Source organism: Thamnophis elegans, chromosome 3, assembly GCF_009769535.1.
Source record: "Thamnophis elegans isolate rThaEle1 chromosome 3, rThaEle1.pri, whole genome shotgun sequence".
NCBI lineage: Eukaryota > Metazoa > Chordata > Lepidosauria > Squamata > Colubridae > Thamnophis > Thamnophis elegans.
Window position 1 is genome coordinate 37,580,144 of NC_045543.1, and position 18,442 is coordinate 37,598,585.

At 39.7% G+C, this 18,442-nt stretch overlaps 1 protein-coding gene across 1 annotated transcript in view; it reads right to left on the bottom strand.

Annotated features, from left to right (window-relative positions):
• The window catches only part of LOC116506587 (calsequestrin-2), a 41,823-nt gene that overhangs the window by 14,686 nt on the left and 8,695 nt on the right, over positions 1–18,442 (bottom strand). The window contains exons 2-7 of the mRNA XM_032214403.1: positions 9,964–10,048; positions 8,028–8,128; positions 7,222–7,333; positions 5,783–5,856; positions 3,243–3,373; positions 1,958–2,003 (exon numbers count right to left, since the gene is read on the bottom strand). Coding sequence (XP_032070294.1) covers positions 1,958–2,003; positions 3,243–3,373; positions 5,783–5,856; positions 7,222–7,333; positions 8,028–8,128; positions 9,964–10,048 — 549 coding nt within the window. The remainder of the gene's footprint in view (positions 1–1,957; positions 2,004–3,242; positions 3,374–5,782; positions 5,857–7,221; positions 7,334–8,027; positions 8,129–9,963; positions 10,049–18,442) is intronic.

An 18,442-nucleotide genomic window follows, 5' to 3' on the forward strand; every position in this document is an offset into this window, starting at 1 on the left:
GCTGGGCGGGGGAGGCCAGCTTAAGGGTGGGGGGAGGTGGCCGAGGGATGGCACAGGCGCCACCTCACTGCAGACAGCAAAGGCCCGGCGGGAGGAGAGGGGAGAGAGGGGAGGGGGAGGCCGAAGGGCTTCGGCTCCCCTTGGCGGAAATGGCCAAAGCTCATCAGAGGAGAGGTGGAAAGGGGAAAGGGTACAGCCACAGCCCAGCCACACATATAAAGAGGCCGCCGGGACAAAGCTGGAGAGAGGCCGAACTGTTCCGAATATAAATGAATGCTATGGTAAACGACACAGCTCAATTCCAACGCAATGTCACACGAAATAATTAAATCAAAATGAAAATAAATCAAAATCTATGAAAATTCAATATAACAATGCAATCAGAAACATTGAAATGGAATCGTGAATTATTTAGTATAAGGTTGCTTTTACATCCAACAAATGGCACTGGTCTTCAAAAAAGCATGTTTTTACCTGTCACAGGTGTGACATCTATATAATATAGGTATATAAAAACATGCATGTATTCGAATGCAATGTTGTGTCAAAATTTCAAAGCAATCGGTGAAGAACTTTCGGAGATTTAAGATTTTGAACAAACGAACATTTACATTTTTATTTATATAAATACTATGGAATCATTGATCTTGAGCTATTCATGGATGTGCCATAATTTTATGCAATGGAATAGGTATTCTCTAAAATTATTTAATCATAACATAGTGCATGCATCTCTATCTTTGTATGGATAAACTAGATATTACTTCTCTTAGAAGGAGGTTTCTTAGCAGTGATGGCTCATTCTAATCTTTTCATTTGTACACAATTCCTGTTGTTGTCAGAAATTAGCTCAGACATTTACAAAGTGCCCTTGAATTGGTTATGGATTAAAAGAGGAGGAATCCTAGACTGAATGCATATTTATTTGTTTGTTTAATTTTTGAGCAGGATATAAATACAGGAAAAGATTTAAAAATTAAAACTACTATGGAAAACAGCACAATAAAATAAAATATTAAGCAGCAATAAGACAGCAATTGCTATGGGATTAAAATTTCAATTATAAAACTAGCAATATTATACTAGGAAAAATAGTGAAATAATATTTTAAATATAAATATAAAATATATAAAATATCAGGTGAAGCAAGGTGGCATAACTGAAAAGACCTTTTTTATTCTGGCTATCCTTCTTAACTCATTTGGCCAGAGAAAGACTTCAGAAAGCAACCATCAGGCCTTCAGGGTAGACGGACTTGAATATCTAAGTTATGAATACTAAAATATTCTGCTACAGCTACAATAACAGAATCTTGCAATCCCGTTTCTGCCTTTTTCCTGAAAGGAATTAGGAACGGTCAGGTCTGACACACTTTCTCCAATTCCATTCCCCTTTTGAACTTATTTTGACCCTTGCTTTAACTACAGCTCTTTATCCTCATTCCTCAATGTTATTCTCATGGCCCATTTCATCAATGCAAGGATAAGATAGGTAGGAACAGATACCCTTTTTGATATCCTGCACCAGGTTCCCTATGGCTTCAATAAACTTGGACTGTTGCTTTGAATTTTGCCTTGAAATGGCACAGCACTAGCATAATATGGTCTCGTTAACTGTTTGCTGGCATTATTTGAACCGAATTGGATTTCTCGATAATTTTTGAGACTACTCATCTATAAAGACATTGTAACAGTTGAATCATCAGTTTGGATGAGCATGAATGGTTCTTGCATGAAAAGCACATATCCAACCTACAAAGGACCCGGATTGTTGTTGGGGGCGATATGCTGACTTTGTAAACCGCTTAGAGAGGGCGGAAAGCCCTATGAAGCGGTATATAAGTCTAACTGCTATTGCTATTGCTAAAGGCCTGCAGGACCCTATTTTAGCTTTTCTAATCAATCCAGGGCCTTTTTCATATGAAGATTCTATAAGGTTTGCAACTTCCATCCCTTACCCAGATCTCAAACATGTCTTCAGGCTGCAACTTGCGCAGGGTGGCTCTGAAAGGGAAACAAATGGTTTTCAGTTCCGTTCCATTCTATTTCGATTCATAAGAATATGTGTAGGGGAGGTAGATTCAGAAAGTATGACTGGCAGATCAGAAACCAGTTCCATAAAACATTATAGTCACTCTTCAAAAACATATGGAGGATGTTCAGAGAAAAGCATTAGCAGATGGTATTAACGTGAACAACAGCAGTGTGTAGGGCTGATTCTATCAGGCTCAAGGTATTATATACCCTTTTCCCTCCTTGTTTTCTTGGCTATCCATTCTAGGTAGAACAAATTCTTTTCCTGAGAGGAAAGTTGAATAGCAAAATCTTTATGTGAACTGGATATTCAAATGAACATTGAAATGAATAGGGTAGTGAATGTAGACAAGCCCTGTGGATCACAGTATTGTGAGGGGAAGGCTTAATAGACCTCCACTTTTGTACTTTTCACAGATAAATAGAAACCTTGAAAGCATCCAGCCATTAGATCATCTTTTTCAGTTACCAAATGTATGCTAACTTTCTCCAGGTTTTAGGAAGGACATGACAAAAATGAAGCTTTAAAACACTACCCATTACTCAACTCTAGATATAATAACTCTACCAAGCTCAGGAGGGAACTATATAAATTCACTATTTTTCAATGATTGATACTTGAATTCGACATGCATGGTTTTGTGCAGACTTTGGTGTGCGCATGTGTCGCCTGTCCTGCAGGAGCTGCATTGGTTGCCGATTTGTTTCCGGCTGCAATTCAAGGTGCTGGTTGTCACCTTTAAAGCCCTTCATGGCTTGAGATCAGGTTATCTGACGGACCATGTCTTGCCAGTTACATCTGCCCAACTCAGTAGAATAGGCAGCCAAGGACTGTTGCGAGTCCCATCCTCTAAGGAGGTACATCTGGTGGGACCCAGAAAAAGCACCTTCCCAAATATCCCTCCCTTTGGAATATTGTCCCTTCAGAAATTAGACTGGCCTACACTTTGACACTCTTTCATAAGGCCCTGAAGATTTGGTTTTGACAGCGGGCCTGGGGAACCCAGAGTGGGATGGAGCCCATCAAATGACGTATGTATCAGGCAGGGGGTTATTGTTTTTTCCCCTATATTGTGTGTTATTGCTTGTAAGCCACATAGAGTCACTGTGAGTGAGCAGGCAGCTACTGAATATAAATTAGGTAGGTAGGTAGGTAGGTAGATATTGATGAAAATGTAGGTGAAATGATCCTTATGCCGTTCTCTGTACCTTTTGTGCTCATTCACAAACTCAACCAATTCTTCTTCAGTATATGGCTTGTCAGGAACACGTATGGGATCATCCATAAATGGTTCATAAAAATCCACCTCATTTAGCTTTAGGCCCAATTTCTTGGCCACCTATAAGAAATGAGAAATGTTGAATTGATAAATTATTGTAATTTATTTTGCTGAAAAGTATGATATATTGTAGACTTACAATAGTAATTTCTATTTCTGAGAAATACATTTTAAATGTTTAGGATATATTATAAAACATAGAATAACAGAATTGGAAGGGATCTTGGAGGTCTTCTAGTCCAACCCCCTACTCAAACAGGAGACTCCATACCACTTCAGAAAAAAGACTGTCCAGTCTCTTCTTAAAAACCTCCAATGATGGAGCAATCATAACTTTTGAATAATGGTTGTCACTGTCCGGAAATTTCTCCTTATTTCTAGGTTGATTCTCTCCTTGCTCAGTTTCCATCCATTGTTTCTTGTCTTGACAATATTGATTATTGATATTATTGATCAATATTATATGAATATTTTTCAAATGTTAAAAGTATTCCATCTGATTTTTCAGTTTAAACTCCATGTCAACAGCAAAGCTGTTTTAAAAGTTAGAAAGCAAAAATATAGTTGCACTAGCATATAATGCTCAGCATATAATTTTTATCTTATAAACAAATAAAAACAAGTTTTTTTATATATATTTTTGTTATGAAACTTTATATGTTATGAAACTAGAAATAATATTTCTAAAGGCATGATGCTACAATAGCAGCTTAACTGCATGAAATAAGCTTGGTGGTGAACATACATAATATACTTTTCTTCCATTTTCTCCACAACAAAAACACATAATACTTATGAGATAGGTTTGGCTGAAAGAGAATGACAGGCCCAAGGTCACCCAACTACAGTAGCTTTCATGCCTAAGGTGGAACTAGAACTCACAGTGTCTTGGTTTTTAGACCAGCACCATTGAACAGTCATATTGATCAGTCAACAATAGTAATGTATTTGTAAAAATAATCTCTACATCCTGAGCAGTCCACTAAAAGAGGTGCAATATTTCTACTATATAAAACAGCCTATACAAAAACACAGAACTTCAGGATTCTTCTATATTTGACTTGCAGGGGGCATAACCAATTGTTATAAAGGACATTTTGGAATTTTCCTCCACTAAAGTGAGAATCATGAATCAAGAACATATATGTTCTAGAAAATGAAAATATTGTTGAAAAAGGCTCTCTGAAATAAAAATAAAAAAGTTAAAATATTGGCTCATAATTGAATGGCCTTCATTGTCTATACATTCATATTCAGAATATGGTATATAAATGTTATGAATTTAGAACAGAAAGCAAATATTATAAATAGGTCTAATAGAGACCTGGGAAGGTGATCCCACAGCAGGATTATAGTAGTTGAACTTTATTAACTGTGCAAAAGGAACAGAAGATCCAGAAAATGAGGGATTGCCTTATATGTTAAAAATACCTTTTCTTGCTAAAAAAATCCAAACAAATTAACTTAACAATGCTGCACAAAATAAAAAAATAAATGAAGAGAGTATTATTGTTGGTATCTGCTACTGCTGCTGAACCAAAGAGAAGACATGCATTACATCTTCCAAAACAAAGTGAAGGCGATCCAGTTTTGTTTAGTGGTTAAGGCACCTGACTAGAAGCCAGCAGATTGTGAATTCTAGTCCGATTTAAGGGATGAAAGCCAGAAGGTGACTTTGTCCCGGTCACTCTCAACTCAGCCCACCAGACAAAGTTGTACTAGGGAAAATAGTAGGAAGAAAGTGCATTGGGTATGTTTGCTGCTTTGAGTTATTCATAAAAAAATAAAGGTGGGATAAAAATAAAGTCATACTTATGGGGGACATTAATTTGCTTAATAATGATTAGAAGACAAACTCTTGCAAGTATGATCTTTGTGACCTGTCATGCTGAAAATTTTCTCCTGTAGACAATGGAAGGATGGACAAGAGAACCAGCTAGTGTTGACTTAGTCAGTAGGAAGCAGATTTGGGGAAGTGATCATGTACAGCTGAAGGTATAGTCAAACACAACCCTTGGAGTTAAACTCCCCTTCCCTTTGTTTTATTGAACTCAGCAATAAGAAGTATTTCATGAACGAGAGTTTCAGAGGAAAAAAGAAATGGATGAGACTTCCTAGAGAAAGAAATACTAAAAACAGCTGTAAATAATTCCAATGAGGGAAAGAAGAAGATAGCAGACAAAGTCAGTTTGACTGCACAAAAACCTTAATGAAAATCTGAGAACAGAAGACGATCCGTACAAAACATGCCAAGAGGTCCAATAGAACCAGAATGGTCATGTTCTTTCTCCTCACCATAATTCAATTTCTAACATAGTCCATCTACCAAAACAACCCAAACTGTACCTTTATTCTAGCATAAGGCTGACTGAATAACTCCAGATAATCAGAATCAGAAAATGCACCTAGAGCTTCAAGTTTACCACTTTCTCAATTACCAGATCAGCATGGGAATCTTTGTGTCCTTACCCCTTTGTCAAATGTGGCAAAGAACCTGACATAAGGCTGGAAGTGTTCAGCTGCTTCTTCAAATGCTTTGTAATCTGAGAAGGAAGAAAAAGGAAAAAGAATCACATTTTATTTGTTTAAATTAAGATCAATACAATACTTGGTATCACTGTAGCCCATATACTAGCTATCACTCATTGTGAAATATTGTCAAAAATATTTGTTGTTGTTGTTAGTTGCGAAGTCGTGTCCGACCCATCACAACCCCATGGACAATGTGCATGTGATATGCACATGCCAGAACCCAGAAGAGAGCGGCTGGCCGCGCATGTGTATACACCAGACCAGCTGGGCAGTGTGTAGGTGCACAACAGGACCCAGAAGTGCAGCTGGCAATGGCGCGTGTGCCCACAGAGATGGCTCTGGGTGCCATCTTGCAAAGCCCACTCTGTACGTGCGCCGACACCAGTTGCACTTCTGGTTTTCTGTTGTGCGCATGCTTTCCATCGTGCGCATGTGACCTGGACCCGCTGGCAGGACCGCATGCACGTGACGAAGCTTGGAAGTACAGCTGGCAACCGCACACATGTGCACTGGCGAGCTGCTCTCTTCTGTGTTTTGGTGCTCCGGTCCATGCCAAAAAGGTTAACCATCACTGCTCTAACCTAATGAAAAGAAGAATTAGGGGTGACGTGATAGTTGTCTTCCAATACATAGGAGGCTGCCATTGAGAAGTAGGGGGTTGACTTATTCTCCAAAGTTCCTGATCTGTCAGTATCTTTTATCTAGTGGCTGCATGCCCACTTCCCTTCCATCTGGTCCCTGAATCATTCTGCTTTGGGTACCATTTTTTATTTACTTGTACTGTATTTCCAATCTAGTGGAGAGAATCACACTTCAGTCTGTTTTTTTAAAATATTGCCACACAGAAAGTACCTCATTTCCAATTCAGCATATACAGAATCACAGTCTCAGAGACCTAAGTAAGAGTGGAGTACAGGTAGTCCTCAACTTATGACCACAATTGAGCCAAAAATTGTGCAATTGTCCTAAATATGAACCAGATGCCAAGTCTCCGAACTTTGATCACATGATCATGGAGATGCTGCAAAGGTCGTAACAGTGAAAAACGGGCATAAGTCACATTTTCCAGTGCCATTGTAACTTTGAACAGTCACTAAACTGAACTGTTGTAAGTCAAGGACTATCTGTAACAGAGCACATTGCTTTGTAATGCAAGGAGCTGTTCAAACTTTGGATGAGTGTGTTGAGGATTGGGCAAGGACAGAAAACATATACCTACTTTGAACGTCTATACTATTCTACGCAGGGCTACACACAGTGTATGTTGTAAAGAATGTGCAAATGTTTCAAGAAAGATATCAATTCATTTCCAGCAAAGAAAAATAATAATACTGCTTTCCAGCTCCCTTCAGCTTCCACCATGACTTAGAACGCACGTTCTGAATCTTCTCCTTTGAAGTAGCCAATAAGTTTGATATCCTCCTCCATGTGGTCAAAGGCTTGAAGTTCCAGTTTGCTGTTAATGATTTCTACAGGATCTTCCATCAGCTGTCAGGAAGAAAGAATTTTGAGAGGAACAACTTAACACAAAGGCAGTGATGGAAAACTTCATGCTGAATCCAAGGTTAATCATGGAATGTTGTAGTCTCAGTGTCTATGTCACATTACTGTTGTCACCAAAGAGAACATGAACAGAAACTTTTTAAAAACTCACTATCACAGCATAAGGGTCAGTGGCTCAGATAGCTTGTACATTTACCTTATATAATCAGAGATAAATCCACCAGTGACCAAGTTGCCCCTCAACATTTTTGTATGTTTTAAAGAGGAGGCAATTTATGTTACAAGGTAGTTTTGCCATTTAAAAAGTGGACTTGACTATCAATTTGGGGATCTATAAAAATAGACTGTAGTGGAATGGACAACCCTTGAAATACTGAGTCCTTGAAAAATTGAAATACTAGAACTTCTGTTTTAAAGATGTGAAATCAAGCGACTGAAGTTGATCTTCCTTATGAATTTATTGGTAAAATTAGTTTGGGCCCATCTAAAAGTAGTATTTTGATAATTATTCTTTATAATAGATACCATTAGTTTTGAATGGAAATAATGTTTGTTTCTTTAATTTAAAATATATGATTTGCATTCCACTATATTATTTGTGTTCCTTGGCAAAAGAACATCCCTGTAACTAGCATTAATGATAATATATTATTTCTACTGGAAAACAAGATGAACCTACATCCAATAGGAATTCAACCAAGACATCTGCTGACATTTGCCCATCAAACTCTATTATATGATCCTCCTTAAAGACATATAGGCTTCCTTCTTCATCCAAACCTAGAAAAAAAGACAAAAATGCAAATAAATACATGGATCAGTGCTGCAGTCTGAGTGAAGGATAACATAAGTCACTTTTCCTACGTAAGATACAATTAAATTTTTAAGCTCACTATGGGTTCTGAACAGTGGTGGAATTCAAATAATTTAACAACTGGTTCTCTGCTCTAATGACTGGTTGGCTAGGCATGCCTGGGTGGTCATGTGACTGGGTGGGCCAACTCAACAACACTCACGTCAAGGGCCACCTCTCCTCTCCTCGCCTGGCCTCTCCTCACCCCTTCCCTCCCAGCCACTCCTTGCCTTGCTTGCCAGATACTTACTCTTAGGCTTATTGAAGTCAAAACTAGCACCTGCCACAATGATAAATCTGTATTTTAATCCAGGCAAAACTAAACAGAAGCAATATAAGAATAATTGAGAATATTTTACCTGAAATGGCATTAAGTTTGTGGGGAAAGGCAATAGAATGCAATTGAATGGAAGACAGGAATTCCGAGAGAGCAAATGCTCATCAAGGACAAAGGAGAGACTGGTTTGTTAAATATTTATAAGCTTTTTGTGAACTCCCTCATGTTAATTTTTTGTTAAGGTTGGGCTAGTAATCTGGAGGGGGAGTTAAGGTGGAATCTGAAAGTTGTTTAAACTTTTTAAATAAAGATTATACATTGCAGGCAGTTCTATATAACTGCTGGCTTTAGTTTCTGACAGACTATAAAACTAACAGGCACTCATTTCTGCTTAATTTGCAAATAATCCTGTATGTACATGCAGAGTCAGTAGAGACAGCAGAGGGCACAGAATTCTATTTATGTTGTGCATTCATTCTCTTTTCAATTTTTTAATCCTGCTTTATGATTCTTACAAATAATTCAAGACAGTCAACATATCTAATATGTCATCCTCCTCCTGTTTTCCCTACAACAACTCTTTGAGGTGGGCTAGGCTGAGAGTCACCCACTGGCTTTGTACCTAAGGCAGGCGAGGGCTAGAACTGATCTCCTGGCTTCTAACCTGATGCCTTAACCACTAGACTAGACTATCGTACCCAATGTGGGTCTGATCCTGGTGCCAAGGCCAATGAGGGACACTAGACATGAGGTGCAGGTTTTGATTGCTTTTTATTAGAGTACCCCAAAGAAAAGGGCTCTTAGCCAAAATGCCAAGAGCCAAGAACAAAGGATTAAGAAAGCTTTATGCATTTTCACTAAAGTAGAAGGCGGGACAAGGCAGGATAATAAGAAATATCATCTAATAAACATTTTAGTAATCTAGCTGTCCCTATTCCTAAACCTTGGCTAATTGATGCTCCAGGAGCTATCTAATACACATTCTATTTGCTCCAGGCCATCTCTATTCCTAACTTCTGGCTGAGGTCTGCAAGATGCCTAACTCTTTGTTACTTTTATCAGCTTTCTAACTACCCAGGATTGTTACAAGCTTTACACATGCATATTTCCTGTGAATAAGCATTCTTTGTTCTTGCCAGACAGACCCCACAATTACAGGCTTCATGATTAACGTTCAAGTGTGTACCATGACCTTGCTTTATTTTAGCAGACAGCCCATCAAGACCATACTGGCTTTATAAACTTTCTTTTATAGTTCGCCTTTTTATCATTATATCTCGGAATAATCAAATCAAACAAATAATAATAATAAAAACAAAAAAATACACAAGAGAAACAGAACAAGTAGATGATAGTATGATAGAAAATCCTTTTGCACACATGTATTCTGCTTTTTAAAACTAAACACTGGCTTAGTTTGGGTCATGAAAACAAGGTGCTAGAATTTCTCACCCCCTTTAAGAATGAAAAATGGATTATACTTACCTAGTTTTTTTGCAAGCTTTGCATCTTTCTTAGAATCCAGTAATCCAAAAGCAATGCCTTTCTCCTCTAGGACCTGTGCAGCAAGCTATAGAAAGACCCAGAAAAGTCATAAGGCCAGAAGGACTGTGGAAGGGTCTAGAACAGTGGTTCTCAACCTGTGGGTTGGGACCCCTTTGGAGGTCGAACAACCCTTTCACAGGGGTCACCTAAGACCATCGGAAAACATATATTTTCGATGGTCTTAGGAACCAAGAAACCAATTTTATGGTTGGGGGTCAACTGTATTAAAGGGTCGCGGCATTGGAAAGGTTGAGAACCATTGGTCTAGAACAATAAGGAGTAGAGGTATGTCTCAAATGAATGCAGTCCCAACCTCCATTCCACTCTATAAGAACCCTCACTCCAGAATTACACCCTCCCAGTATTAACCCATAAATATAAACACATAGACTTAGGTTGCTTGAGGATTTTTGGAAGGTCCTTTGTTTCCAGTTCTATATTAATTCATTTCCTTCTTTGTCTATTTCCCAAAACTATTCTATACCAGTTTTGAGAGTTTTCAGAAGAACAACTCCTAACATTAGGAGTATTCAGTGTGGTGCTCACAGAGGCCACCCGACCTGATATTAGAAATAATCAACTATTTCATTTTTTAAAAGAACAATTAGCATTTTTAAAATTTAGACATATAAAATAGGAAGCCAGCATGCTATAAAATTTGAGTCTGGAAAGGAATGTTTTATGTGTGTCCACAATCATGTCAACTCTTTTGAGATCATTTGTGACATGATCTCAAAATGTCAGATCTGACAATCAGCTCTAAAGATAGGAGAGCCATGCTGTAGACACTATCAAACAGCTGATTAATTAAAGTATTTTAGGTGTGATTTCAAACCCGCTTCCTAAACCAGCAAGATAACTTTTGTCAACCTGGCCATCATCGCTATTCTTTAAGCTTGCTGCCAGCTGCTATGGAAATGGTGAGGCAGCGAGCAATAGGTATTTGGGAGAGGAAGTGTGCAGGTGGTGTGAGAGCAGAACTGCTGAGAACTATGGGGAGGACTGGACTCACAGAGGTCAACTTGACTTGTTTAACATCTTCAAGACCAGCCATTCTGGGAGTGGCATGCATGAGGGCAGGGCAGAGCACCTGAACCAGAAACATTCCCAAAATAGTTTCCTGGCCTATGATTGGACTCTGTCTGCCTGACTACTAGTGGGTGAGCTCTGGGCTCTGGGATGATTTTTAATTTATCTTTTTAATGCATGTTTGCTTCAGACGTTGCCTGACTTTTGCTGCATTCAGTTCTTTCTTAGTAAAAGCATCTTTTTTCTGAATCTATGGAATCAAAGGTTTCCTTTCCTAGGAATTGATAGGAGGCAGCTCTGACATCTATATTATATAAACTGTTTCTAAATTTTGAATAACACTAATTCTAGCACATTGTAATGCTCTTCTCACAGCAGTTCTGGAGGGCTGAAACAAAAAGTCCCATTGTAGCTCTTTGGACAAGGGTCCATTGAAACCACAGCTCATATCCTATGATATTGTTCCCTTTATAAGGATTCATGGACTCATTTTATTTGTTCTTACTTGGTAAAATATGCAGGAAGTTCTGTTCTCTTTTATTTACAACTATTACTATCATATCAGTATGATATAGTTTCTTCGAATGTACTAAATTCTGCTCTACTGTCTGTAAAATTAGGCAGACTTGGCCATCTATCAATGATCCCACCACTAACAATAATGTACTATTAAGTCTTATTCTGCTCTATTTTTTATTTTATTTTAACATTTTGGTGTTTAACTCTGGTCTGCAACCATAATAAAAAGTTGATGGAGCTGTTCTCGTAGCTGCCTTACATTGCTGATTTATGCTCAGTTTGTGTCAATATTCACAGCAAAGTTCCTCTCATATGTAATGTTTTCACGCAATGACTGCTGTATCTTATACATATGTCCTAATTCTTTTCTCCTTGAATGAAATTTTACATTTTTCCCTTTTAAAGGCTATTTTGCAATTCAGATTATTTTACAGCACAAAGCAAAGATTTTTAGGGTTTAAGAGTCTTCAGTTTACAAATGCCTTACCTTAAAATGAAAAAAAAGTGTAAGAAACATCTAAACGAAGACACCATCCACAAAACTACCATAAGTACTTAACACAAGCACTGTAAAAGGTTTATCTGGAAACAGCGGTACTTTTCCTTGTCTTTGCATTGAATTGTGTCATTATATCTGAGCTGAGAGATTTCCTCTCAACAAAAATAGGACACAAACCCTTTGGGAAACAGTGACACTGCCAACCAGCATTTCCATTTTATGGTGACCTATTATGTGTAAAAAGAAGAAAACTGTGGTCCTGAAGGCCACTTTGGTAACAATGAAAACTCTAGCAGTACAAAATCCTTTCCCATGCATATCTCCTTAGTATTATTGAAATATCATACAGCAGCTTAGCTCCTGTTGAAGTGCTGTTGCTTTAAAACTATGCTATAAATAACCTGAATGCAGGGAAGTACCAGGAGATTAAAGGGGGTAAGAAACATCAAACTTAATTTCTCTCTACTGCTATTGAATTGGTCCAGACTTGCTTTCATAGGCAGGAATCCAAGCTTTTACTAAAATGTTAGTAATATACTCGGGAAGAGAACACTTAATATACATACCGGTACATACATACATACATACATACATACATACATACATACATACATACATTATTCCAGAAAGACATAATAGTATAGGTAGGGAACTCATTGCCTAGAGAACTGCATGCCCTCAATTATACTATATCAAATGGAATGTGTGAGAGAATGTATGACCTATTATGTTTTAGGCTTTGTTTTAACAGTATGTATGAAAGGTTATGAAAGTATTGTGAGGTTACTGCCATATAATGGTCTATATTTTTAGAACGGAAAGAACTCTGCAACACAGATATAAATATCTGTTCAAACCATTTGAAGGTCACGCACCATTCTGATTTACTGCCTTAGTTTTGCCATGAGATGAATAAACCATATATTAAAGATTTTTATCCACCCTGGGTGTGTGTGTGGGGGGGGGGGTGTTCCCCCATTCCATGGCAAAACCACTGAAAATAGTCAAGGCGCTTGTCTCCTTTGTTCATTTTTTCCTACCTGCATTAAGTACTTGAAGCCTTGGCACGCCACTTTCCATGCATTTTTACAGGGGGGTTTTAAAGACAGTTTGGAAAATGAACTTGTGAAACACCCTTTAGAACTATGGATGAAAACAAAGTTTAATACAAGGTCTATTTGCACACCAAGATAAATTTCCTGAGAAAAGGTTTACTGGATCTATTGTGGATGGAGATGTAATATAATCTGATTCCTAGAGTCCCTTCCTCATGACTACATTATCGTATATCCTTCCGATTCTTGAGTCAGCATAAAAGCATGCTAATGTAATTTGAATGCCTTGATGAGTAACCCTATTTTCCTCTAAAATGAGGCAAAAACTGGGTTATTCCTAATAAAATTAGACGAATCTATAAACACATCCCTTAATTTGTCCTGTATTAAATGTACAAAGACAGCACTAGGCTTCTATACTGCTCCTGAGGCAAAATACAACATTAACATGCCTAGAACGAAGAACCCCAAGTCAATGGGAGAGGGAATCACAGTGTTGAAGCAGACTTTATGGAATAGGAAATCCAAGACTTTATTCACTACGGTTATGAATAATTTTGTCAACTATTGTGAGCAGATTAAAGAGACATTGTGTTCAACATTGTGATCAACAAAACTAGCACAATGAACCTAACCTTCAATTACAGCAGCCTTTTTGATAAACATTAGCAGTTAATTTGTGTTAATTAAGGAGACAACGTGCCTATTATTTTTTTCTGCCTGAAGTTATTTTAATAAAGCTTATTGCACAATTCAGAAATTATTTTGTGCATCATGCCTGATGATTAACAATGAAATCCAATTTATGGCAACAGAGTTTTATTCGTTCCAGTTTTCTATAACTTTCATTGTGTTATTGTTCAGTATCCTTAACAAATAACATGCTAGAAAAACACTTCAGATTGCAAACAACTTTTTGAAAGAAAAAAAATACTTAAAATATAGGTCACTATCATTCATAACTATTAAACAACCCAGAAGAAAGCCTAAAGAACAATCGAATTCTAATCTTGCTTTATCTAATTAAGAAAGAAGTTATGAGCACTTTTCTGGCTTTACACTATTTACAGAAAAAAAATTATTTATCTTGATGGAGGAAAAATGGAATTTAACTGATATAATAACAATAAGCTCTTCAAATCATATTCTGTGAGACTAAAGTTAGAATACTCAAGAGAAACTACATTTTATTTCAATTTTGGAAAAGACACTGCTTGTACAACTATTGAGTGTATCTAAAAATCTAAGAAATGTGGTCTCTTCCATCTTAGAAGACAGACTTGTATGAGTGTGACAAATGGAACTAGTATGCAGATAGGTCTGTTGTATTATTGTAATTAAGACCTATTCTATACCCTGCCCTCATTGGCAATTTAGCACATTTCATCATGCCTTGGCAATCCTTTTGGTTACACATTATCTTCATTTCATCCCAATCTTATGTTGTCACTAAAACCACATATACTGCATGTTACCATGGCACAAATATGCCCCAGTGTCAGCCTCTGTTTCGCTATTTGCTTTCGGCTGCCATTGAAATGGGGAGGGGAGGCCTGGTATTTGGGAAGGGAAGTTTTAAGTACAGGAGAGATTGTAAAAAGGGAGTTTTGTTCTCACCATCTACTGTGCATGATGGAGATAGTGATTGGGGTGGCCAAGGCCAACCATCCTGCATACCAACCTGATGATGCTCTTTGAAGATGGAACTCACATGACACCTAAGGGATTTGCAGATTGGACAGTGGGAAGAGGGTTACCAGGGGGAGGGGGTTGGGTCACATATTGATATGTATGATTTCACGCGCTTTTGCCTCAGATCTTGCTTTGCTTAGCTGCTCTCTTTTCATAACCAGTAAAAGTACTCTTAATTCTGCAAAATGGAGTTAAGTGGTTTCTTTCTTGGTTGCTGAGGGTGGCTGACTTGACATTAAGCAAGATCTCACTTTCGCAGTCATCCCGGAGCTAACACCTTCTGAGGGGAGTGTAAATAAAACCAAAACCTTCAAAGGAATGTCCTACCCAGGCAGCGACCAGGAGGATGACATGGGGGCAGCTGCATCCTCGTGTTCCTTGGAGACGGAGCGGATGGGGGATTTGAATTTGGAGGAACGATCCGTCCACCCCAGGTGGTCGTTGGGAGTGGGACAGAAGTATGACCCTGAGGAAATTCCGGCTGGAGTTACCACAAGGTGATATCGGCGGCTGGCAGCTGATTGGCAGGACGCCGATGAGGAGAACCTTATGATATCCCAGGCTATGAAACACTTTCAAGAGGCTTGGGAGAGGCGATGTTTACGCGAGAGCGGTCCCGAAACAGAAGCTGATCTCTCAGACCTAGAGGAGGGAACTGCAGAAGCCCTGTTCCACCCAAGGGGGGCCCTGGGGGCAGACAGTGGAGCTCATCAGGATGGAGAAGCCCTGGCAGCAGCCGCAGCAGCTGTGAGAGCCCTTCCAAGAGGGGGAGGCCCCCCCGCAGACACCGGATGGCAAAAGTTCCTCCGCTTAGTGTGAAATTTGGTGGAGACTCAAAGGAACTATGATTTTTCCTGGTTCAAGTCTGGAATTTCATGCAACAGTTCGGAGAGGATCTCCCCACAGAAGAAGCCAAGGTAAGAGTTGTTACCATGGCGCTGGAGAACAAGGCAGCGGCATGGATGGTTGCCCTGCATAACGATGACTCCCCCCTACTGAGAGACTATAATAGGTTTATAGTCACCCTGAGGAAACGCTTTGATGATCCGCTCATGGAGTGGAAGGCCAGAACCAGAATGAAAACCCTTACCTAGGGGAAGAACCCAGTGGCTGATTATATACAAGAGTTTTGTGAATTGTCCGTTTATATGCGGGGTTGGTCGGAAGAGGCTTTAATGGACAGTTTCATGGATGGCTTAAACAAAGATATATACCAGAACTGTGTAAACAGGGGGGGGGGCGTAACTTGTAACTCTGGTACGAATTGGCAGCAGACATGGAGATAGATCTAGCCACAGACAAGTACCACCAAGACAGTGAGAAAGAGAAAGCTGCCCCTCCCAACCCCCCTCAAGGAGCTCCGAAAGGAGGGAAAAGTTGGTCTACAAGCAAGCCCCGATCTATCACCTGGTTCCATTGCAGAAAGGAGGGGCACCAGGCAGCAAATTGCCGCTCCAAGATTGACCCAAAGTCCCCTGCCAGGGGGGAGATAAAACCAGACAAACAACCTGGAAAGAGAAGGGACACTGCCATGAAAGGGGTAGAACCTGCTGTGCAATTTCCTCCCATTCCAAGAGAAGAAGAACCATCCTCCTCATCGGGGGAAAGTGAAACCGAATCTGATGATGACCGTCTGGTAAGTTCCCGATCGGGCTCAATGACCATCCCAGTAGAAGTTAAAGTGCCCTCTACTGGAGTCCAAGCAAAAAGATTCAGGATACACACGTTGCATCGTTAGCCCGGAAGTCGTGGAAAAACTGGGCTTGAAACTGAGAACTTTGAAAGTCCCCATTGCTTTTTGCCAGCTAGATGGGCCTATAGATGGGGGGGCTCCTGCCCATTTTGTGACTGAACCAATAGACATGTGGATGGGAGATCACCAGGAAACATTAAGTTTCATTGTGGTGCCAGGAATGGACCGGCCTCTCATATTGGGCTTACCCTGGTTACGTAAATGGAACCCACACATCAACTGGAAGAAAGGGTGGTTGCGCATCCGATCTGCTAAACCCCCTGAGGGAGAAGGGAAGGTTTCCAATATTACCAACACTGAACCTAACCTAGCAGCCGCGGTGCAAGAAAAAATTGAGGGGGAGGAGAAAATCCCAAAAGAATATTGGGACCTAAGGGACATTTTTAGTGAAAAATCCTCTGATAAATTACCCCCTCACCGCGCAACGGATTGCAGCATTGATATCCTCCCAGGGGTAAAACTTCCAAAACCCCAGATTTACTCAATGACCCCACACGAAATGGAGGAATTACAGAAGTTTATTGACAAAAATTTAAAAAGGGGGTTTATTGAACCTGCTAGGCCACGTGTGGCTGCCCCAGTGTTGTTCAGAGAAAAGAAAGATGCTCCTTTCGTCCCTGTGTTAATTACAAGAATCTTAATACTGTATACATGGGAAATGTTTACCCCCTCCCTCTGATGGAGGGTATGTTGGCCCAATTGGGTAAAGGAAAGATCTTCACGAAATTGGACCTAAGAGAGGCCTACTACAGAGTCAGAATCAAAGAGGGAGATGAATGGAAAACTGCTTTCCACTGTCCACTTGGGTGTTTTCAATTCAGAGTACTCCCATTTGGCCTACAGGGGGCGCCAGCTGTTTTCATACAATTAATAAATGAAGTTTTACATGAACACCTGTACAAAGGCGTGATGGTCTACCTTGATGACATCCTTATCTACACGGAAACATGTGATGAACACGTGACGTTAGTATGATCAGTACTCTAGAAACTCCGGGCCGCAGAACTTTATGCCAAATTGTCTAAATGTGAATTTCATCAAGAAAAAATTGATTACTTGGGCTACCGCATCGCCCACAATGGCATTGAGATGGACCCAGCGAAAGTCCAGGCTTTATCTTTAAGGTTACTTCTGTCTACAATTTCTTTTATTTCTTTTCCAGATCTGACAGTGGCTCCAGGTTTTAGTCACCGCTATTCATCTCAGTTGAGTCCCACTTTCCAAAGAGGGTATTTCAGGGGAGATTCCACAGCAAACATTAGAAAATTCTTACCCAGATCAAGTACACTGTTACAGGATCTTTTCTTTCTTCTCTTATATTTCAGCTGTCACAGCTTCGGTTCAGCCATAATGTCCGTCTTCTCTTCCCTGGTTAAAGGGGCTTTTTCAGGTCAAACGGGGAGACTGCGCTCTCCTCGTGACTACCGAAGCATCCCCTCTATCTTCATCATCCCTACAGGATGGTTTTTGGCCCTGTAGAGCCCCCTGGCTTGAGGAAATTGGCGGGACTTCATGGAGCTCTGCTAATCCGCACTGCTTCGCTGTGACATCAGATGCCCATTCTATACAGATGTCATGATAATGTCCATTCATAATTTTCAAAGAGAACCTTGACATCTACCAAGTTGTGGGCTGTCCATGGTGTGTCTGCAGGTGGCTGGTAAAGCCTTTATAGGCACAGAATGTTCTGCCACATGTCAGGCAGCCATGTGTGGGCACCACTATTGCAGCATTTACAGCTCTGGCTTTGCAGAGTGCTCACTTCGCTTGTGCTATGGTTATTTCTCTGTCTTCAAATGCCTGGCAGCCTTGGTAGATCAACATGCGCCATGTGGATCGATCTTCTGCCACTGTTTCCCAGGAGGTGGTATC